At 34.8% G+C, this 24,692-nt stretch overlaps 1 protein-coding gene across 1 annotated transcript in view; it reads left to right on the plus strand.

Annotated features, from left to right (window-relative positions):
• The window catches only part of ADGRV1 (adhesion G protein-coupled receptor V1), a 501,294-nt gene that overhangs the window by 72,406 nt on the left and 404,196 nt on the right, over nt 1-24,692 (plus strand). Inside the window, exons 21-25 of the mRNA XM_069492870.1 lie at nt 3,001-3,374; nt 13,272-13,448; nt 17,039-17,219; nt 18,215-18,417; nt 22,060-22,189. Coding sequence (XP_069348971.1) covers nt 3,001-3,374; nt 13,272-13,448; nt 17,039-17,219; nt 18,215-18,417; nt 22,060-22,189 — 1,065 coding nt within the window. The remainder of the gene's footprint in view (nt 1-3,000; nt 3,375-13,271; nt 13,449-17,038; nt 17,220-18,214; nt 18,418-22,059; nt 22,190-24,692) is intronic.

The raw sequence follows: 24,692 nt of genomic DNA on the forward strand, positions 1-24,692 counted from the left end.
GCTTCCTTGAGAAGCACATTTGTGTGTATATGTGCATACCAATATTGGTTATCACCCTTACAGTCAACATTTGCTCCTGGTCCCTCCATCTTGTGATTTAATTCTGTTTTGTGTTTAGCAGAAGACAGAGCAGAGCATATATGGCTGTAGCTTAGTGGAATATTTCCCCTCTGAATCTGCTGCCTTAGATATTTGGTTGTATTTTTTTCCAGCAGAAAAAAAGATGGGCAAAAGAAACAAGATGCACCAATTTCAATGCCAAGGATTGTGCTTACAGCACTTTATGGCATTAAATTATTCACCTTTTGATTGCATGAATACATACGTGTTATGTGTTAACTTGATTCCTTTGGTGATGGTAATGGTGGTGGAATGAGAATGGAAAAGATTGGAGGAAGTGAGAGCTGGTGTTTCTTTTCTCTCTTAGGCTTACTGCAAATAACTTATGTTATTTTTGTAATTTGTAACTTGGAAAGAAAATTTTAAATGTGTGTTTTTTAAGTTATTGATGAAATATGGCACCTTCTATATTATAAAACATATAAAAGCATATATATCATATGTGTACAGATAAATGAATTTTTTAAAACTTAAAATTCATCAGTTTTAGCATCCATGTAACCAGCCCCTGTACCAAGAATTAGAGTATTCCAGAAGCCCCCTTTGGCTCTTCTCCAATCACTAACTTACCACTACTATTGGCATTTTTAAGAGCATAAAATTAGCTTTTCCTGTTTTAATTTATGTAAATAGAATTGAGAGGTATGAACACTTCAGTGTCTGATTTCTTTTGCTCAGTATTGTTTAGGAAGTTTATTCATATTTTTGCCTTGTAGATATTTCATGCTCGTTATAATAAGGGTTCTATTATGTAACTATAAGAATTTATTCATGTTGTTTATAATTTCTGTTTGGGTTTTCTCAGTTTTTGGCTATTATATATAGTATTTCTATATATATTCTTCTACATGTTTTTGATGAACATGTTTGCTGTATGCATTTCTGTTGAGTACATTCCTAGGGATGGAATTGCTGAATTACAGTGTGTGCATATATTCAGTTTTAGTAAATACTGTCTAACAGTTTTCCAAAATAGTTGAACCTATTTACACTCTCACCTCTGGTGTATGAGATTTCTACTTCACTAATGCTTGGCTTTTTATATCTTTAGTTGTAATCATTTTGGTAGGTTTATAGTAGTATCTCATGGTTTCAAAAAGGTATATTTTTAAAGAAATAATTATATGGTTAATATAGAAAAATTGAAAAGTATATATATAAAACAGAAATAAAAATTATTCAAATGCTATCATTCAGAGATAACCACTGTAAACATTAAGTGTACTATTAAAATTTTATATACACAATATATATACTTCACTACTTTTCTCTTTTATTGTCAATGTAATACACATGTATTCCATAACATTTGAAAAGTATAGGATAGTATTAAGATGCAAAGTGAAAGTTACTGTATTACCTCTATTCTGAAGGAACCACTGTAACGTATTGGCATCTTTATAACTTTTTGATTCTGAATGATTTAGCATTTTAATTTAAATAGTTGATACTAAAATTAGAGATATAATGATTATGTTTGTTCCAGAGAATTATTCATAGAAGCAAAGCACTTAGAATCCTCAAATGAGATAGTGTTTTACATTTATAAGGCATTTTCAAAACATTGCTTAATTTGTACTTCACAATAAATTCAATATATTAAGTATTTTATAGATAAGGAAATAGAGGTCAGAATTAGTAAATAAATTAGCCAGCATCACACAGTTCAGAAATAGAGGAGCCAAGAGTTGAAAATAAGCCTTTAACTGCTAGGTTAGTATTCCTTTCAGTATATCATAGAAACAGAACTAAAGGAGATACGATCATTTCTGTATCTTTGACTCTGGATAGTCTCCTAGCTGGTGAGACCCATGACATGATTTTGTGAGAACCAGGGGAACTTACATATTTACAGTTGCCAGATAATTCAATAGGAGGGACAACATCATAAGATTTCCCACCCAATCTGGAGCTCCTGTGAAAAAGTGGTTCTGGTTTGGTGGGCAGGAAGGTAATCTCTATAGTAGGCCTGGGAGCAGTCATGGCAGTAATGGGCCAGATAGTGGTGATTACTCTAAAAGAGCCATCTGGGTAGAGATTTGTAAAATAGCCTGTATTGTGGCTATTGACAAGAAATATTACTTGTACTTTTTTTTTTCCCCAAAATCACTGCCAAGATCTCATCTTACATAAGCATCTTAGTTATTAGAGAAGGAACAATAAAGAAATGAAAGCTGGTGAAATCCTGAAAAGGGTTGTTATTGAGATATAGTGACATCGTTGAGCTGCATGTTATTATAAAAAAAGTCCCTAAGACTTGCATATAATGTTGTTTCTGGAAAGAAATACTTCTATTTCTATGTCTTTTCCATTAGTTGTTTGGATACAGAGATATATTTGGCCTGGAGAAACTTTTTACCTGCATTCTCAAAACTTTAACTCAAGACAAGTTTTAACACATCAAGCCTTGAAGTTCTCAAAGAATAGTAAGACTGAAGTTTTAAAATTGTGATTAAATTGAACCATTCCAGTTTTAAATATGCAAAATAAAATTTAAAATGTCATAGAAGAAATTTTCATCCAAATACACATACATGCACATACATACATGTATATGTGTGTTTGTATGTATATATTTAGTTATCTTTCTGTTCAGAAACATTATTTGACAGACTGATAGAAGTTACTTTTAAGGATTTCATCCAATATGAATATATTTACCAATTTCTTTAATATGAAATATCATAAATCTGAATGATTATGGACTCATTTTTTATCATCATGGAAGATAACCTTTATTTCATTGTACACTAGTTATGCAAAAGTTTTATTTACCCAAAAATATCTTTCAATAAAATTATTTTACTTTCTGAATCACACTTGTAGTTTAGGACAGGATAGTTGTGGATATTGCAGCATTTAAACCATCTCTAATTTCAGGTCCTGGAACACTGCGAATTGGGGCAGGAGTAAATGGCAATGACAGATTTACAGGTCTGATGCAGGATGTGAGGTCCTATGAGAGGAGACTGACCATTGAAGAAATTTATGAACTTCATGCCATGCCTGCAAAGAGTGATTTACACCCCATTTCTGGATATCTGGAGTTCAGACAGGGAGAAACTAACAAATCATTCATTGTTTCTGCAAGAGATGACAATGAAGAGGAAGGAGAAGAATTATTTATTCTAAAACTAGTCTCTGTATATGGAGGAGCCCGTATTTCTGAAGAAAACACTACAGCAAGATTACTAATACAAAAAAGTGACAATGCCAATGGCCTGTTTGGTTTCACAGGAGCTTGTATACCAGAGGTAAGTAGTGAGCTTAGAGAATTTTAGAGTTAAAAAAATTCATGGCAGGTGGATTATTTTTGGACTGGGTTTTCTTTCATTTGGTAAGATTGCCTGAGCATCTACTCCAAGTCCAGAAGTATGCTAGGGCCAGTGGTTGCAAATATAAATTACAAGCTTCCTGCTCTTCTGAGTGCACAGTTTGAATCAGCTTAATGAGCTGATAGAAGTAATAACAAGTTAGCCAATGAAACTTTAGCAAGTAGGTTTAAAATTCATGCTCTTCAAAGAATATGAAATTATTCTCCACATATAATTTACTTTTGGCTACTGTTTTGGATACCATATAAGTGAATTAAATAATAATACATATTGAAAGCTTATATGAATAACTGGAATTGCAACTGTATTAAAATATGATTTTTTTTTGTATTTTTATCATGTGTGAGATGTACTTAAATAGTTTTTACAATATTCTTCCATGTTGGGTGTAAATACCTTTCTTATCAACCATCCTGGCCACCTTAATTCATTAGGCTGTTTTACTGTGCTTATCAGTTCTTTCCAAGTTTTCAAAGATTCGTAATCATCTTGGTTTCCTGTGCAGTAATGTGAGATTTCTTGAAAGTACTTCACAGGTGTGTGTGACAGCAACAGCTCAGTGTGCATGAAAGGACGCCAAGGAACAAGGTAGTCTTTCCTTTTGCAGGTTGATTCTAATAGGCTTAGAAAGGTGTATGTGTAAATTGAAATGATTAAAAAAATGAGTAGGTGGAGCTTGGAAAAACATATCAGTCGTAGGCTTATTGTATCTTAAATTGGGATGCCTAGCTCTCTGGAGTGACTTAGTGCCCCTTTAGGTCTTTGGTTTGGTGACAGTTATATGAGATCTTCAAATGATAGTCTTTTTGTACATCAGAATATCCTAGACTAGGAAGGACAAACGTCACACAAATTTACAACTTAAAAAAGAAATATGTTTACTTATAACGATAATAAATATGTTTACCTACACCTTTAAATATTAATAGATATTCAGCCATCAAAGAACTTTTACATATTAAATTATATGAACCTTTCTGATAATTCATAATATAGGTGCCACAGGTATTAATTATTACTTTCTCTAATGTATAGGGTTAGAAACTGAGGTTTAGAGGTCTGAGAAAATAACTAACGCATATTGAATTAATGAGACAAGATCAAATTGAATGCCTGATTCAGAGCTTGGCAGTGACTAGTGTCTAATGAATATTAATTTTCCATTTTGTTTTACTGCCAATACACAATGGGAAGAAGTAGAATTTGAACCCATGTCTTGGAACTTCTAACTTGTTATCCTTCCCTTTATATCTTTGATACCATCATTTCTATTTTTAAAAAGACAATTGACTTTTATTAAGTTGTGAGAACCATTGTGGTGCCATGTAAAGTCAGATTCCCTCAGTTCTCTTCAAGATCTGGCCCCTGGCTATGACTCTTAACTCACGTTGTGTCATTCTCCCTTTCTGTCAGTATGTTTAGTCCAGTTTGCCTTATTTCAGTTCCAATTTCATGACATCTGCACTTACTAGCCTCTTTATTTGAAACACTCTTATTCTAGGTCTTCATATTTAGTCATTTAAGTCTCAGCTCCAAAGACATCTCAGTGAGAACTTTCTTATTTAAAGTAACTGATCTCCTTCTCCCAACTTGTCACTCTAAAGCCATTTGCCTGGTTTTAATTTTTTTGTAGCATTGGTCACACTCCCAAATTCCTTTTGGTATTTATAAGTCTGTTTACTGGCCATCCCTCTCCACCACAAAAATAAAAGAACAATAAGGTATTATTGTTCATTATTGAATCTATAACACCAGGAATAGAGCATAGTAAGTACTCAGTAAACTTACGTTGAAACTTATGAATATATTTTAATATCCAGATATGAAAATGCATATAGCAGTTCAGATATCAAACATGTTTAGATTCAGATAAACTGCAAAAACATTCAAACTGAAAAAAAAAAAAAAAAACGCATTTTAAAAACCTGCCTAAAATGAATAATAGTTTTTTAGTGTTTCTCTGGTTTTCTGGGCTTTTATTGTTAAGTCCTCAATGATGCTTTCTCTCTCAAGTTCCATTGATTGTGGTTGTTGTTGGTTTAGCTACACCTGATTATGCAGCGTTCAATCATCCTGGAAATCTCTGAATTCGAACAGGGACAGTCAGGCTTTTGATTGCGGAAGAGAGAACTTCCCCACATAGGCCACAGCACCTAGATTAGTAGAACTGCTGGACAGAAAAAGAAAACACAACTGGTTGTTTTCCAAACCTCTATGAGAGAGAAATATAATGTATCTGTATTGGAAAGAGAAATGTTTAAACATATAGGAAAACTGTTATTGAGCATAAAAGATTAAACATTGAAATTTGCTTGCCAGGAAGATTATAGAATTTTCATTTCTGAAAATGTTAAAAATAGAAGCATAGAACTCCTACTTTTATCTTGATGTGATTTGAAGATAGGAGTCTTAAAATATTTTTATTGTTGTAATCGTCAACAACAACTTGTTGATTACTTATTGAAGTCATTTTCAAAGAGTAGCCCAAGGACCCCTGGGGTTTCCCGAGATCCTTTCAGGGTGTCTACTAGATCAAACCTAATTTTATAAAAATAACAATACATTGCTTGCCTTTTTCATTTGATTGATGTTCGCACTGCAAAAACAATGGTGGCCCAAACTGCTAACTGCTAGTGTCTTTGCACTAATCAAGGTAATGATACCAACCTGTATCAGTTATCATTCACTACCACGTAACCATAGTTTAAAAAGTGGTAATTTCATATTAGAATGTCTTTGATGAAACAGTAAAAAATATTAATTTTATAAAAGCTCAACCCTTGAATATTTATCTTTTTAATTCCATGTCACAAAATGAGATAAAGTACTTCTGTTGCATTACCAAAATTGTTGTATTGAAGAAAAGTGCTTGTGCAGATTTTAAGTTGTGAATTGATCTAGTAGCTCACAGAACACCATTTTTATTTGAAAAAATGACAGTTTTGGTTATTGTAACTTAGGTATTTGGCAGACACTTTAACGAAAATGAATGGAGTGAGCTGGTTATTGCAAGGAAAACAAAGATAGTTCTTGCCGATAATAAAAATTCAGTCTTTCACATGAAAATTTTAATTTTTTTTTTTTTTTGTTGAGACAGAGTCTCACTTTGTTGCCCAGGCTAGAGTGAGTGCCGTGGCGTCAGCTTAGCTCACAGCAACCTCAAACTCCTGGGCTCAAGCGATCCTACTGCCTCAGCCTCCCGAGTAGCTGGGACTACAGGCATGCGCCACTATGCCCGGCTAATTTTTTCTATATAGATTTTTTTAGGTGTCCATATAATGTCTTTCTATTTTTAGTAGAGACGGGGTCTCGCTCAGGCTGGTCTCGAACTCCTGACCTTGAGCAATCCACCCGCCTCGGCCTCCCAGAGTGCTAGGATTACAGGCGTGAGCCACCGCGCCCGGCCGAAAATTTTAATTTTGGAACATTTTTATCTGTCAAAGTGACCTTGACTGTTTCCCAATATTTGAAGACTTTTCAGATAAGATTGATAGTGATACTAACCAGTGTGATGATTTTGTAAAATGTGTCAATGTTTGAAAGATCTATTAATATATAGCTCAGTAAACCAATATTTTCCAAATAATCAATGCATAATGTTGCAAAATCATGCATGCGTGAAAGATTGATTCAAAGTGTAAGGTAGACCAATGGATTTCAATGTACTAGGGTATGCTTCCACATTGCAACTAAACTCTAAGAAATTGCCACTTATCAAATTTTGGTATAATATCAAGGAAGTTTACCCACAATTATCTGAAAAGATTATTAAAATCCTCTTTCTTTTCTGGTTATATGTCTATGTGAGGCTGGATTTTCTTTATACACTTCAACCTAAATAACAGATAGAAACAAACAAATTGGTTGCAAATGGAGATGGGAGAATTCTGCTGTCTTCTATTAAGCCAGACATTAAAGAGTTTTGTAAAAATACAAAGCAATGCCCCCTTATCACTAGTTTTTTATTTTGAAAAAATAGTTATTTCTCGTAAAATATTTTGCTTATTTTAACATGTAATGGGTTTACTATTACTATTTTAAAATGATATTATTTTAAATATTATCAATATTTAATTTTTTTCATTTTTCATTTGTACTATGGTAAATATCAACAGGCTTCATCAACATAAACAAAATGCTCTTCAGGGTTCTCAATAATTTTTATGAGTGTTTGGGGGTCCTGCAACTAAAACATTTGAGAACTGCTGGTTTACTTTATGCCTAGATTTGTCTTTAGAGTTTAAATTTTATGGTCTCTTGCTTCATTTTCAGAAATAAAAACCACAGTCACTTTCGTAGATTCTTTTCCATTATGTTGTTGCAATGACATTCACAATTTAACTTTTCAAAAATTTCTTCAAAATTTCTAAAAGCAATAGAGAACCTTTAAAAATTTAAGTTATGCCTTACTTTTTTCATAGATTCATATGACAAAGTAATATTATGATTGAAATGATAGAATAATTACACCTTAAATAAATAATGAAAATGTATAGAATATGACATAGTCTGTTACTTGGCATTTGAAAAAGATGGTAATTATTTCATGATTTGTTTCCTACTAACCAAGTGTAGTATGTCCTGCCAAATAGCAGGTGTTTAATAAATTATAATTGAAAGAATGACTAAACCTGTGTGCAGTTTAGAGCCCTGATGAGGCAAGCCAAATAGTGCTTTGGATTCCAAGTGGGATCTCTATTGAACAGATGACAGATTTTGTAAGATCTATAGCCCAGTAACCACATTCTCATACCGCCTCTTCATATTTTGTTTTTATGTATACTATGTTTTTTCTCTCTATCTTATTTTAGCACTGTTTTTGCATGTATTGCAAAATTGTACACCACATAATTATAAATTAATGAGATTGTTTTTCATAGTGATTCATAGAACTTGCTAGTCTCATTATTTTACTTTTATAGATAATATTTGGATTATGTTTTATATTTATAAAATCATGGCTTAAGAATCAAATTAGAGACCATTTTGGAAGATCTTTGTGAAAAGAAGAATATTATTTCAACTTGGACTGTTTGTTTTTAGGTGCCTGCCATATGCTATGTGAATAGATTCCTTTAGATATAAGTGATATTGATATAATCTGATATCACAGATCATTACCCAAGCATGAAACAAAATTAAAAATTAATTAGATTTGTAATTGTTCAGCTTTAATCTTCTATTTCAGTAGAGAAGGCCAATTCATGCCTCAGAATACTGCGTTGTTTTTTCTAGGAAAATAGATTTCAAAAACTGTTCTTATTGTTTACCTTTATTGTTACTCTTCTGCTGATCTGAAGATTTGGAAAATGCCTGACTCAAAAGAGAAAACAGTAGTGAGTACTACTGTTTCTAGTAAAAAAACTAAATAAGGATGGTTTTGATGATTATTGTTGGTGTTATGCCCCTTTATACACTGGCCTAAATATTTGTTTGTATCATGATGCTAAAGCCAATTAGATGAATATTTTAATATTAGAAAAAAGCTTTTAGGTATTTATTCTCTATGTCTCAATCACCTTCTGTATTAAAAATTACATCCTGTAGTCCAATATTTCTCAAAGTCTTGTCCTTGGGTGACCTAGTCAGAAATATCTAATGCATATTACTAGACGTCATTCCTCATTCAAGACTCCATTCCTGGATCATTCTAAGTGACTTTTTTATGGATCCTTGACATATGAAGGCTCTTCCCTAATTGGGACTTTACAAAGTTTACTTTATTGAACAAAATATTAATTCATTAAATTCTCTATAAAATTTTGTTATTAGCATATATCTGTACATACTTTTATTGGCTATTGAGAGTATTTTTTTTTTTTTTTGTTTTTTAAAACTAAAAATATTCAGGAAGCTGTACATTTTGATGAAGGTTTTACTAAATGAAAGAGTACTTACATAATTTTTCCCCATGTGACTTCTGCAAACAAAAAGCTTCTCTTAGTCCTGGATGCTGTGTGGTAATGCTCATTGACTTGATAGAAACTTGAGTTTGTAAGGAATCATCACACATTCCTGAGTATATCTTTGGGTCTATTTAATGCATGCTTTTTTGCTGTAAAGGGAATTTACATGTTGTGATTAATTGTTTATTAATTTAAGTCAGTCAAAATATTCATTCTGATTAAATTCAGGTTAGAAAAAGGGAGCAAATCTACTCTCATTGTGACAGGAGATCACCTGAGAATACATGGGAATCAGTTTGCTTTTTAAATATACTGTATCTGCATATATATTTCTTTATATAAGGTAATATTTTATATAGCAGTATTTATTATTGTGTATGTGTGTCTATATTTTAACAGGAAAAATAATTTTTAGCCCTTTATGTATTACTAGATACCATGTAAGGTGCTTGTTTAATGTCCACCAAAATCCATGAGGCATCTGATCCCCATTTTCAGAAGAGGCTGAGAATGCTTGATAAGTGGTAGAGTGAGGAAGCTCAGGACTGTTTGACATTAAAGTGATACTCGTTCCACCATACATTTGCTCATGTACCATTCTGCTAGCATGAAGATACTGATGCAGATACCTAAGTGGAAATTAAGTCAGGTGCTATATTTCTCTTTGCCGCTTTCTTCCCTTAGAGTTGGAGGGCCTGACCTTCAGAACAGTCAGTTCTGCCACAACGTGATGGATAGGTTCCTAAAAATCATCACACTATGCCAAATTGCATAATGAGAAACACAGAACTTAGGGAAAAGATGGGGCAAGCAGAACATTGTTCATAAACGTGGTCAGTGACACTTAGAAAGATAGGGACTTAATAAAAAACATTTCACCCATTAAATGTTAATTACTTATATACTACAATAAATATGGCATAGTACCTTGAGGAAGACATTAAGGTTACTTGTAGAAGTGGGCATCAGGAGGGTTGCAGCTTGTGTGTTATTGTGAAGTGATAGAATGAGGATTATCTAAAATCAGAGGAAAAGTTGTAACGCTAGGTGTGAGTAAGTGTGGCTAGTAACACATATATTGAACTGAGGTAGCTGGAAGTTGTTTGAGGTGTGTGTGTATTCCTATGTGGTTTGTTTAAGGTGAATACAAATTTCTGTGTTCACCATGTTTCCTGTGGATGAAATCACACTTACAAGTCAACGCAAATGGGTTATATTTATATTGTTCCCTAATATAGTATCAACTGCATTGTAACAATTTCATGATTTCAGAATAAGCAGAATTAAATGTATGTGGTCCTCTTCTCTCCTCCATTTATACTCATTTCCCTTGTTGTCTCAACCAGTCTTTAAATACAATTTGTATAATTATATATTTATTCACTATTTGTATTTGGCCTTAAATACCATTTATATATTGATGACTTCCAAATTAATGACATTAATCCTAGCCTTTCTCTAAAATTCCAGACTCATTTCTCCAGTTTCAACATTTTTATGATATTTAATAGACATTTCAACTGTACATACTTTAAACTCTTGATCGTTACCCCAAACCTATGACTAACTGATGGATGAGGAAAAACTCAAGTTCACTTCATAGATGACTCTGCTTGTTATGTTGCTAGTTGCTGAAAGCAGGCTGCTGCCTCTCTAGTGCCCTGTTCAGGGGTGACTATGATGGACGGTGGGCAGAGCTATGCACAGTACACTTAGCCATTCATCTCATGTGGAGGGAGAAGTGGCCTGAAGTGTGAAGGTACACTCACCCCTGAGCAGTGCTAATGGTGTAGCTGATTGGTCAGGGCCTTGGAAGAGTCGAGACTAGAGACAAGGACGTTTGGGGAAGAGGCGTGTAAATAGACCACTGGGAGTCAGCACTAAGTATGAGGGGGCATTTTCCAAAAGGCTCTCAAAACCAGGAAGTCAGGGTGAGGCTCCATTACATATCCGTCAGACTCTCTTCTATCACCGCAGTGCCATTAACAGCACGATGGCGGGAATCAGGTTATGCATGGGTCTGACAGCATGAGCTCCCTCTTACCAAGACTGATCTAGCAACTGCTGCTGCTGAATGTCCAAGCAACACGCAGCGGCACAGCTAAGCACTTTCCAATGAAAGTGGTAGATTGATCCCAACCAGACTTTTCACTCCAGAGGAGGCAGCAATTCACTCCTATTGGAATTAATACTTATTTTAGCTAATGCTTTACCTTCGAAGTACCTTTCCTAACACCATCATCTGAAGGCTTAAAGAATGCCTGCTTTAAACACGTGGAAACCTGCATCACATGGCCTCAAAGGGACTCACGTGAAGGAGGTGTGACAATGGGCACAATGTCATAGGCTTTGCTATAATATCACATTACCTGAAGTAGCTGGCCTATTACAACAGGTGAATGGCCTGTTCATGAAGACTCAGCCAAGGTGCCAGATCAGGGACAGCTTCTTGCAGGGTTGGAATGTTGTCTTCCAGGATGCAGAATGTGCATCAATGGCTGAGATCTAGTTGTGTCCCCAGTAATTGCAACACACAGGCTCAGAAAGCAAGAGGTAGAAGTGAGACTGACCCCTATCTTCATTACTTTTGGTGACCCATTGCCTGAATTTGTTTCCTGCTTTAGGCTCCACTGGGTTAGAAGTTCTGATCCAGGCAATGGGGCTGGGGGCAGAATGTGCCTGCCAGGAGACATACTGAGGGCTCCACTGAACTACTGCTTGGTTATTTTGGGCTTCTCATGCCCGTGGACCAGAGGGCAAATAAAAGAGTTAGAATATTGCCCCAGGTGTGCTCAATACTGTTTACCATGGGGGCACCAGTGATGCTCAGTGAAGCTCACAGGATTTGCTGGAACATCTGGTGATTCAATGCTCATGGATAACTGATTTGACTATTGCCTATTCGTAGACAGATACCAAATCTGTTGTCTCCATCCCTAATATCAGCACCTAATGCTGATTGGAGATGTTTATGATACATATGAAAAATAGAGAATGACATTGTGTGTCTTAAGATCTGTATTTTTACCTTCATTCAGTTTTAGTTTTTTCCTCTGAGTTATATATTTGCTAATATAAAAATAAAATTGAATTGAGAGACTTTGAATTTGAGAGTATGAAGACCTTATTCTAAAGGATATTCCATCTTGTGGCCTCATAGTTTTTAAGCATTATCTCAAAGTGTTTAGATCAAAATATTTCCCACTTGAAAAAAAAAAAACACATATATACACATACACATGTGTGCATATACCTGTATATATTTGACAAAAATACCAAAAAGATATTAAGTATGACAAAATGCCCTCTTTGATCTGACAGTTGTTCCCATACTAGGCATTTCTCAAGGCTCTCCCCACTAGGCACTTTATACCACCCCCAAAATGATATTACCAAATATGCTATATTGCTTCTTATGTCCATACCTTGAAAATTCTCTCTGATGTCATGTTTTGCCCTCTACCCTAACCCCTGCCCCCATTTGATCTGTCTGTGGTGAACCTATCATAAAATTGCAAGTTTGTTTTCCTCTTTAGACTTATGCTTATCTAGAGAAAGGACTATGCATTTTTTAAAATCTTTTGTAACCATATCATCTATTACAGTAGCTGGCACATGGTAGGTATCAATGAATGAATTACATGTACAGTTAAGAGATTATAATTCTTCTTGCTTTATTAATCCCTATAAAGGAATGGGAGAAAACAAATGATCGTAAAGACTTACTAGTAGTCAAAAACATATCTGGGGAAATGTAGAGGCCTCTTTAGTCCATCTCTGTAAAAGAGAGGTAGAAAGAAAGTTTAAGTTATAGAATTAACTTTACAGTAAGGGTATTTCATGAAGCATTGTAATTGTATCACTGATGTGGATCAGTATATACCTATAAATAATTTCTGTCCAATTTCAGATTGCAGAGGAGGGATCCACTGTTTCTTGTGTGGTGGAGAGAACCAGAGGAGCTCTGGATTATGTGCATGTTTTTTACACCATCTCACAGATAGAATCTGATGGCATTAATTACCTTGTTGATGATTTTGCTAATGCCAGTGGAACTATCACATTTCTTCCTTGGCAGAGATCAGAGGTAAATGTGCCTTCTTTGTTTCTTTCAAAGCCTTCTGGAAAGCTTTTCCTGATGTGTTTGTTCTGTAATTTCTTTCCAGCTTCTTGCTAGGTAAGCAATTTAAAATATTTAGGAGATTAGGTATATATCTTGGTATAAAATATTTTTTATTTGTGTATGTAAAAGAAAAAAATAAGAATTTTGAATCATATGTGCTAATAGTTTTATCTGTTCTTTAATCCCAACATAATAAAAATGATATATCACTGTGGGTTTTTGTTATTTTTGATACAATGGGAAACCACAGAATTCTTAATGGTACTTTTCCAGTCAGCCAGTGAGAAATTCTTATAATTTCATTTTATTTGCATTAAATTTGGAGAAATGTGGTAATTTTTCTGTATTTAAAAAGTACAAGTGACCTCCAGTTTCATCAAAAGCTTTCCTTGAAACATAATCTTGTCTGAATAGATGCTCCATAAATAAATGACACTTCCCGTAAATGAAATTGGAATGAGGCTTCCTCCTATATTGGAATATTTAAATATTGATCATGTTGGAATATTCATATCAGTATGATTTTTACATTAAAATGTAAATAGCTTATAAGCCATCAGGGATACCGAGTAAATTAACTTAGGTTTGCAAATAATGATAAATAATCTTTGAGGAAATTTTTGAGGGATTTAGTAGTTAATTCGTTGAAAAACATAAAATTGAGGGAAGGTTTAAAATATTCCTAAGATTCAAAGATTAAAAACTAAGGGAGAGTGATCAAATCTCTATAATTTGGGGGGAGAAGGAAACAAAGTACAACAAAACTGTACAAAAAAAGTACAACAAAATTTCCTTGATAAGTAGTCTGCAGACAGATCCATAATAAAAGTTTTACTAATATTTGGTAAAATGAGGAAAATGAGGAAATGAGAAAAATTAGGACAACTAGTAACTTTTCATAAAGCTAAACTTATTCATTCCATTTACAAGACTGTATTTTATTCTGATGCTTTGTCATTTTTACTTCTTTTTGGATTTAAAGTGTTATTTCTTTTGTCAAATAATTATGATAGTATGTGTTAAGTTTTTAATGCTCCTACTTGGCAAAACAGACTGGATACACCAGATTTTCTCCTGCAAAATTTAACATCTATGAAATAAAAATATAACTGGAAACAATTATTTTATAAAGTAGATGCATATACATCTTGAAAGAAATAAGAGTTAATCAAATTTGGTAGGTAAAACACTTGTAATTGTTCCAGTGAAGAATTATTTAAAATATTTTCTTGCCTAATTTTTAAATTTATTTTTCTTTTTACTTCAAGAATTATGACATGATTTGGGTTATAGGTGTCATTTTTGCACATCTGCCATGCCGTATATTACCCCATAACTTAAAATATGATTAAAATTAATGTTAAAAATGAAATTTAGATTCTACCTCAGACTTACTGAATCAAAACCTCTTGAAAAACTACATGTTTAAAAACAAGTTCTCTAGGTGCTTTTAGGCCCAATGATCCTTGTTTTGGGGACTGCATTTGGATTTCGAGTTTGTTTCAGACTGTCATCACTCTCCTTTCTGGGACAAGTTGGGAAGTCACCCTTCCCTCCTCTCTCTCACTCAGTCTCCACATTAAGTGAGTCATCAGGCCTGCATCTTCTATCTCCAGACAAATCTCAAATGCATCCATTTTTCCTTATATCTTTTGTACTGTATTAGTTCAGAATTCCATTATTTCTGGTCAGTCACCTCCCAACTCATCCTCTTGCAGTCTTTCTTGCTCTGTCTACTCTGTTCACATTCTGCCATGTACTTACTCTAAAAACAGAATTCTAATTTTGTCAATTCCCCACTTATGAATCTGCAGTTTATCTCCACTCTCTATGGGATGAAATCCAAAATTTTTATGATAGCATATAATGCCCCATGATCTGACTCCTGAATATTCTTTCATCCCTCTCTCTTCCTCCAGCTTTAGTGATCTAACTGCAGTTCCCTGTATGCTCTATTCTTTCGTGTCTCTGTGCCTTTGCAGTGTTTTGTCCCTTGCTTGTAATGTGTTTCCCTGTTATTATTATTATTATTTTTGGGGGGGGGCAGGGATAGAGTCTCGCTCTGTTGCCCGGGCTAGAGTGAGTGCCATGGCATCAGCCTAGCTCACAGCAACCTCAAACTCCTGGGCTTAATCAATCCTACTGCCTCAGCCTCCCGAGTAGCTGGGACTACAGGCATGTGCCACCATGCCCGGCTAGTTTTTTCTATATATATTTTTAGTTGGCCAGATAATTTCTTTCTATTTTTAGTAGAGACGGGGTCTTGCACTTGCTCAGGTTGGTCTCGAACTCCTGACCTCGAGCGATCCACCCGCCTCGGCCTCCCAGAGTGCTAGGATTACAGGCGTGAGCCACCGCGCCCGGCCTTTCCCTGTTATTATTTACAACTGTAACTAATCCATTAGAACCTTCCTCAAACATGTCTTTTGCAGAACTTTTATCAGGGACATTTAGTTGTTTCTTCATCACTTTCTTTTGTACACAAGTCTATTCGGACATTTTTACATTGCATTTAAAATGTTTTTCTATAGGACTGTCTCCTACAATAGACTGTCTTAAGGATTCGGGCTAGCACATTGTATATGTCAAAACATGGTTGTTCAATTAATAAAGAAAGAAGAAATTGTGCGGTTTTTTTTAACTTTGACTTTAAATTTTGACTTACACTTTATAGAGCATGGCTGAGTATTGCTACTTCGCTTCTAAGTGTTTTTGGATTCATTGTTTATGCCAGACTTTGAAGGTCCATTGTGAATCTACTTTCTAAAATACTTTTACTGAACATGTCAGGCTTTCCTTAGGCAGACACTAAATATGTATACATTGCCCTTTCTGACTACTCTGTCACATCACAGAGAATATGCAGTTCCTTAATTGTGAAGTCTCTACCCTGAAGTTGATACAAAGAATAGTGATATTATATTGATATGTTATATCAATATATCATATATGATATAATATTAATGCATATATAGGATACTTTTAGACAGAAAATGTTACTACTCAGCATGTGCTTTAATTGTTTAGACTGCTCTAATAAAATACCTTAGCTTAAGGTATTTTATAAACGACAGAGAGTTATTGCTCACGGTTCTGGAGGCTGGGAAGTCCAATATCAAGGCACCTGTAGATTCCACTCTGCTTCATAGATATGGTCTCCATGTGTCCTCACAGGGTGGAGGGGCAAACAAGCTCCCTCAGCACTGATCCCATTCATGAAGGCTCTGCCCTAATCACCTCCCCCAAACCCCACCTCTTAATATCATCACCTTGGGGGGTGGATTTCCACATATGAATTTTGGGGGACACAGACATTCAGACCAAGCAGCACCCATTATTGTTTAAGGAATTAATCTCCTTAGATTTCTCTTTCTCTCTTTGTATGTTTGTATACACGCACGCATACATACACACACACACGTTTTAATGTTTAAATTTGTGCTGAAATAAGTTATGTTAAAGAGTAACTTCATTTAAATATAACTTAATTTTCCTCTGGTAAGTAATTTTTACATGTGTCTTTGCTTAGTGCCTCTGGATTTTTACATTTATAGGTCCTAAATCTATATGTTCTTGATGATGATATTCCTGAACTTAATGAGTATTTCCGTGTGACACTGGTTTCTGCAATTCCTGGAGATGGGAAGCTAGGTTCAACTCCCACAAGTGGCGCAAGCATAGATCCTGAAAAGGAAACAACAGATATCACCATCAAAGCTAGTGATCATCCATATGGTAACCCACTCCTTTTGCAAGAATAATCCTCTCTTCTCTGGGTGTGTTTAGTTTTGTGAAGAACTCCTTACGGAACTTTTGAATGTGATTGAAATGTAACTCCTTCAGACCCTCTAACTTTTAAACTCTTTAACTTCTAAGCTGCCATTTTGAGGGACATTGTTTATGAAAAAAAATATAAAGGTCAATTTCTGAACTTGAATAATATATTTTGGAAAGTTTTTTCAGGATTATTTAAAATGCAAAAATATTTCTATTTATGGCTATCAAAATTTCTTTAATTTAAAAATTATTCTATCATGATTTGTTAACACCTGAGTAATTGAAGTACTTTGTAATTTATACTTTATTACATTTCAAGAAATGAAGTTATCACTTTCTACTTATATTAATTTCTTTTTGTCTTATGCTAAAATGGTAATTTTCTTAATTGAGGAACTATCGTAGATATCTGTACTAATAAATTGGAAATGTTTTCTGTATTGAAAAGTAATATTTTTTTCTGTGGGAATAAATAACATCTGTTAAAAGGTCTGGATAGAAAACCTGAAAGTCTCTTCAACTCTGGTTTTCATAGTTACATTTTTGAAAAAAATGTGTTCCAAATCCTTTGGAGTGCCATTTATCCTATTCTACTGTAAGTTCAAGAATGATTTCTGGAAACTCTAGTAATATATGCATAAATGTTTAAAAATGCATATTTTAGAATTCCATCAGTATTCCTTTTATTGATGCTTCTGTAAGAAATAATAAAACTTTCTTTGAGTAAAGACAAGGAAAATTAGCAATTTAACTTTTAACATTCTGAAAGCTTACAAATATATTCCATGTCAAAAATATGTTAACCAAATCTTCACTAAAGCCTTTTCTAAATGAAGGTCCTCAGAATTTTAGCCTGGTGATGAAAATAATTGTGCAAGATTGCTTCAGATGAGTAAGAAATTCTTCCACAGGTAATTGGGAGAAGAATGCCCTGTCTTCTTTGTCCCCGCTAGGCTTGCTGCAGTTCTCCACAGGGCTGCCTCCTCAGCCCGAGGACATGATGACTCTGCCCGCGAGCAGCGTTCCGCACATCACTGTGCAGGAGGAAGATGGAGAAGTCAGATTATTGATTGTCCGTGCACAAGGACTCCTGGGGAGAGTGACTGCACAATTTAGAACAGTGCCTTTGTCAGCATTCAGTCCTGAGGACTACCAGGTAAGTCACTTAATCCTTTTGGAGCCGTGTTTGCACTTGTGAAACAGACATATAATTATTCTCTTGGAGGATTGGAAGGGACTTGCACTGTACCTGGAACATACTGAACAAGGAAAATAAGCACTGATGGCTTTCTGGCCTTTTAAATTTATGTAAATTAATGTGCATTTGTACATTGAAACCTGACATTTAAGTAGCTACTACACTGCTTTCCTTTTTGCAGCTTATACTTGTCACACTCTTCCCTTGTATTATTTGCTTTAATGTTATAGGTTTTGATCAGATATATTGAAATTATGTTTCTTACACATTTTAAATCTTATTACCTACATCCATTAACTGAAACCAAAATTGCAAAGAAATTAAGTGTTCATGTCTTTTCAAATTTAAATTGCTTTTTTTCCCAAGTGAAAAGCAGTGTGGTAGTGGCCGTGGGGGTGGGAGGGGGAAGCAAGGGATTTGGAACTGGACAGAACTGAGTTTTAACAAGTCCTCCAGATGTGTGAACTTGGGAGACTTGCTTAATCTTTCCTGACATCAGTTTTCTTATCTGCAAACAGCGATAACATCTGAGCAGGATCTATGTAAGGATTGATGGAAACATTTTGTGTCTTGTAGTGAACATGGCACATATATAATGGCACTCAGTAGCTGCTACCTATTCTTATTATCACCAATACTGAAGCAAATGCTTGTGATTTCTTCCCATCAATTCTTTTTAAGAAAGGTTTCACAGCTAACATTTCTGTTTTCCCGAAGAATCTTTTTTCTTTAAATTTAATATCAGTTTTCCTATTTTTCCCCTTCTTCCTAAAAAGACCCACACCACAGTACAGTGTTCAGTAATCTGTACCAGCTTTTCCTCCCATACCCCAGAAAAGCTAGCTAATTGAGTTTAATTAATTTCGGCTGTAGACCGGTTAGCTAAGTTTTCCTGGATTTCTTCTTTCGTTCTCAGACTCTTTCATGGGTGAGTTGTATTTTTCTTACCATTGACATTTATTGTATCTTCGATGAAGTTGGTATGTAACATACTCCACAAGACATCTCACCTTGCCTTAATGTTGTCTTCTCTGTGGTCTCTTAAAGAAATACTTTAGTCCTCATATTGATGGGCTTCGATTTCTAGGTAGTCTGAATATGTCTAGCATCCAGTTGGATTATCATTTTCTTTAGTAACTAAAACAAAACAAAAACCCTGTGCCCGCATCCTTTATGACTATCAGAAAGCTCATACCCTTGGAGACATTTCTGTGGATTTTCAGAGGTGCTTAGATGTCCTGGTTGTTACTTGTCACCACTTTTTGTCTTTGATAACCTGATAACTTTTGCCTTCATCACTTCTCTGACTTTTCAGCTCTCTCAGATCTGTTAGCATAAAAGTAGGATTTATTAGACCTTGTATGAGTATGTGAGTATGCAGATGTTGGGGAGGGGAGAGGAGCAACCAGGAAGGATCATGCACAGAAGAGGAGAAAACTGGATATCAGATATCACTGTTCTCAACCTGATTCTCATAGACCAAGATAAAGGCGATCCCCACCATCCAGGTGCTTACATTCCAGCTGTTTGGTGTGATATTAAACAACTAATTACTGAGTTAATGAGTTGTAGGAAATGTTCAAAGTGGGTGATCTAGGAGAGACGTGGGTGTTGATGTAGGTGGGGTAGTCAGAGGGCTTTCTTGCCTTTATGCTGGACTTTAATGTTTAAGGAGAAAAAGTAGATGAAGCGGGGAAGAACTGTTTGGGACTGGTAAAATGGTGTGAGTAAAGGGTCTCATGCAAGGGAGAGCACAGGCTGTCAGAGAAACTGAAGGAAGGTCAGTGTTTCTGGAATGTGGAGAGCTAGGTATGGTGATGAAAGATAAGGTATGCAGGGACTGGATCATTTAAAGCCTTAGCAATCATGCTACACTTTTGGATTTTTTAAAAAAATAAACAAGGAAAAGTAATTGAAGGGTGTTATGCATTTATAAAAGATCACTAGGCTAAACTATGAAGAATGGATTAGAAGATACAGACACTATATGCAGAAAGACGGGTAAGGAGTCTATTTTGTGGAACAAGACAAGAGGGGATAATATTTTGGACTAGGCTGATGACAATGTAGATGAAAAGAAATAAGTGGGCTCAAGAAATGTTTAAGAGTTAAAATGGCAGGATCTGAGGATTATTCAGTGTGAAGGATAAACCAGAAAAGAGTGTCAAGAATGACTCCTGAGCTTCTAGCACGAGCAACTTGTACTCTAAAATTTAGTGCTGTGGAAAGGTTTGCATAAGGCATAGTTTTTAAGGGAAGATCATGAATTTAAGATTCTGGCAGAAATTATTAAGAAAAAATTCAAATGGGTATTAAGATTTAAGTCTGGATATCAGAGGTTAAAGATATAAATTTGGGAGTGGGGAGCATAAAAATAGTATTAAAAGTCTAGGGTACGATAGACTTGTCTAGACAGAAAGTCTAGAGAGAGTCTGATGAACAACAATAGTTTTTAAAGGTCATAAGAAGAATGTTAAGATTGGTAAACACTGAAAAGGATGAACTAGGAAAAACAGGAGAGTGTGCTATCATGGAATACTAGGGAAGACTATATTTCTAGAAGAGGAATTGGCCAATTGTATATTGCTGAGTTCAAGTAAGATGGTTTCCTAAGTTCTATTGTTAAGACTTGTAGGATTACTCCACTGACTACTAAAGTCTAGGCAAAGTTAGTTACTTCCTCTTTGAGCTATGTGCATTTTACAGCAATTATTATTACATTTAAATTGTTTTATTGCATGCTTGAAACTCCTAGAATGTTCTCTATGGAGTCAAATATTTGTCTTGTCTATTTTTGAGTCCCAAACATTTAAAATGATGCCAGATACATGCTGTGTGCTTGATAAATATTGAAAAAGTGAATAAATGAGTGATCAAGTGAATTGGTATTTGGATTTCTCAATTTAGTTTTAAGATCATTAATAGCATCACAAGATGAAATATAGTTGCCCACACAAGCTAACAGTAGAAAAATTTAAATAAATTTAAAATTTATTCTCATAACTTGAGGGGAAAATGCTTATATGAAATAATGAAAGAAAAATAGCCTTAAAACTTTGATTTTGAATAACTTTGATTTTCTTAATTATGTGAAGTTTTCTGAAGGGAGAGCTATGTTATGAATTGCAACTGCAAGTATAACCAAGGGAAAATTAATGCCAAATGGACTGATATGTATTAATGCTTGGAGAGAGTCTCAGAATGAAAATGCCATTATTATTAAATACCAAATGTTTAAATTTCCCAATGACATAATTTTAATATACTTAGTCAAGAGAATTGCTGGCATCTCATTGAATTAATTCTTTAGGAATTTGTGGATGTCACTCAGTAAGATATCTCATTTGCCTTGACTACATTTTTGATGAATAGTCAAATAAGAAAAATAAACCATTTACTTCATTTAGTTGGAGAATATGTATTTAGAAGTTACCTTGAACACTATTCATGTCCACCAAATTGTTTTCAGTTTTGTATTTTACTTATGTTCTTCTGTTCCAGTATTTTTAACAGTTTGGGACACAACAAAGATTCTCATTGTGTAAATTCACACATAGAATAATTACAACCTAATGAGTAAATATTTTATTTGTATTTCAGAGTGTTGCTGGCACATTAGAATTTCAACCAGGAGAAAGATATAAATATATTTCTGTCAACATCACTGACAATTCTATCCCTGAACTGGAAAAATCTTTTAAAGTTGAGTTGTTAAACTTGGAAGGAGGAGGTAAGACTGGTGATTCAAAAATATCAAATATTGGCTTGTCCACCCACTGTGATGACAGTAGATTCTATTAGGGAAGTATGTTCCATTGAATTAATCATACTTTTAAAAAAATGAATGAATTACTAGTTTTTGGAGAGAGCAGCCTAAAGATTAATAATTGCTTTATATATATGATAATGTATATTATTATATATATATGATAATATATGTCAATCACTTCTGATTGACAGTCCCTTTCTTGGTAAGAAGAAAATCCCATCTCTCTACATAAATTTTAGGTGTTAGTTTTATAAATTAATATTCAACTCATAGTTTTATTTAGATAAACTTTTGCTGTGTGAGGTTTGGTTAATTTTGAGTAATATCTTTGCTTATTGTATTGATACCACCTAATTGTGCTTTTTTCCCCTCTTTTATTGCCCACTGATCTTTTCCTAAAGTAGACATGCTTTTAGAATGAAATCGTACACTTGTACTATATCACCAAATTACAGTTGTCATTCATAGTAGGTGCCCCTCAAATCACCTCTTCTTTTTCCTCCTTTTCTAGCTTCTGTGATATGTACTATATCACCTTTAGAAGAAATTGAGAGTCAGTATGGTTATTCATCAGGATGGTCCCTTCCATTACAAAACCTGTTATTATCTTTACTATTACCGTTTTTATCATTTTGCTGAAGAAAGTCATAGTATATAAGCTATCCAAAAGATAAATTGGTAGGCGAGAAATATTAAAATTATCTTTTTATATTAAGTGGGACTTAGGGGTAAATATGCAAAATTTTCCTTTCTGTGTTCCAAGCTCAGGTGAAAGCAAAGGAGACCAAGCCAGAGTTTGGGAGCATAGAAATGATTCAACAGTGACCCAAGTTGGTTGAATGCAAAAAAACAGCCAAAATATGCTGGATGACCTATTGTTAGATCCGGTTCCCCTTGGCCCCAGGAACAGAGAGGCAGAGTCATTGAGGCTGCAAAAAGGCAAAGGAGTTTATTGGCTAGCTCGAGCTAGGGTCCAAATTCCAGAGCACCAACGCAGTGGCCTCTCCACGAACTAGGACCCCGCCCTGGGGTAAAGGTTAAGCTTTTATACTTTTCTGTATGCTAGTTTTCACACGACACGTTAGTCTGCACACGACACGTTAGTCTGCACACGACACGTTAGTCTGCACACGACACACTAGTCTGCACACGACATACTAGTCTGCACACGACACACTAGTCTGCACTTCATCCCCCTTCAGTTTATTTGTTCTTTTAGAAGTGGCTGATCGCGTTGGCTTCAGGTTTGTTGACTCTAAGCTTCAGGCTTTTCGCACTGGCGCCAGTTGTAGTTAACGTCATCCAGGGGAAGAGGAGGGTCTCCGATGAGGGAGGGGGGCTGTTGTTGCATACCTTCTAGTTTTTGGTTACAAGCGATACTGGGAACACATGCCCTGCACAAGCTGTTCATGTGCTGATCATGTCTTGCCCTTCTTATCTACTTAGTTGGTTGGAGGCCCCTGGACTCTCCAGTCCTTTATCTGGAAGTAACTTGAGGTTACCTCCCCGGGGCCTTGTTTTCCTTTACTTTAGTGAAGCCTGCCATGGCTCCACTTACTCTAAGCACCAAGCCAGCAAGCCATATATACAGAAGCAGAACTAGGCTTCTCACATCCAGGAAGCCTAGCATATCATGGAGTTACCTTTGCTCTTATCCCTGTTTTTCATTCTGATTAACTATATTTATCAAACAACTAAAAGCAAGCACAGTCACAGAAGCGAATAGCATCAGTTAGAATCAAAGAGAGCCCACATTTTCCTACTATCAATTCCTGTTCTTCACTATTACATGGCAGGTGGCATGTAATAATACCAGCTTTGCTTGTCCTCCAGAGACAAGTCCTCACATCTCCAAATCATCATTTTCATGATACTACTTTCATTAATAAAAAGATTACTTATAAAATATTTGAAAAGTTGCCCTTCTATCTCTTATAGCTAAAAATACTTATGTAATAGAAAGAGAAAATGTTAGTGATTACCTAATATTGATTAATAAAGGAACATCAAATATTCTTAAGATGATAGTGATACTTGTGATCATATGATCCCTTGTGATAATAGCAATACTGGTGATTTTATTTAAAAACTTTTCCCCATATATCTAGAATATGCATTGTTATATATTAATTCTGTATGAGTACTCAATTCAAAACCAGTCTTATAGTTTCTTAGGATGCAATAGTGGCAAAGAATCTGATTTTTCCCCCACTGAGTTGGGATGGGAGGGAAAGGAATCTAGATAGTGACCTCTGCTCCTGGACTCACACATCGGTATTGCCTAATATGTAAAATATCTTGTAGAGCTAAAGTCTGTTGCAAGTCAAGGGAGCCCCTGTTATTCCATACTGTTTTTTCTATAAAACTGATTCTACATAAGGTAGCCACAACCTGAATAGATATTTTATGCTAGTCAAAGTATACATGGTGTTAAACTTTATACCTCCTTTCTGGTGACTTCTGG

The sequence above is a fragment of the Eulemur rufifrons genome, chromosome 17, assembly GCF_041146395.1.
Source record: "Eulemur rufifrons isolate Redbay chromosome 17, OSU_ERuf_1, whole genome shotgun sequence".
NCBI lineage: Eukaryota > Metazoa > Chordata > Mammalia > Primates > Lemuridae > Eulemur > Eulemur rufifrons.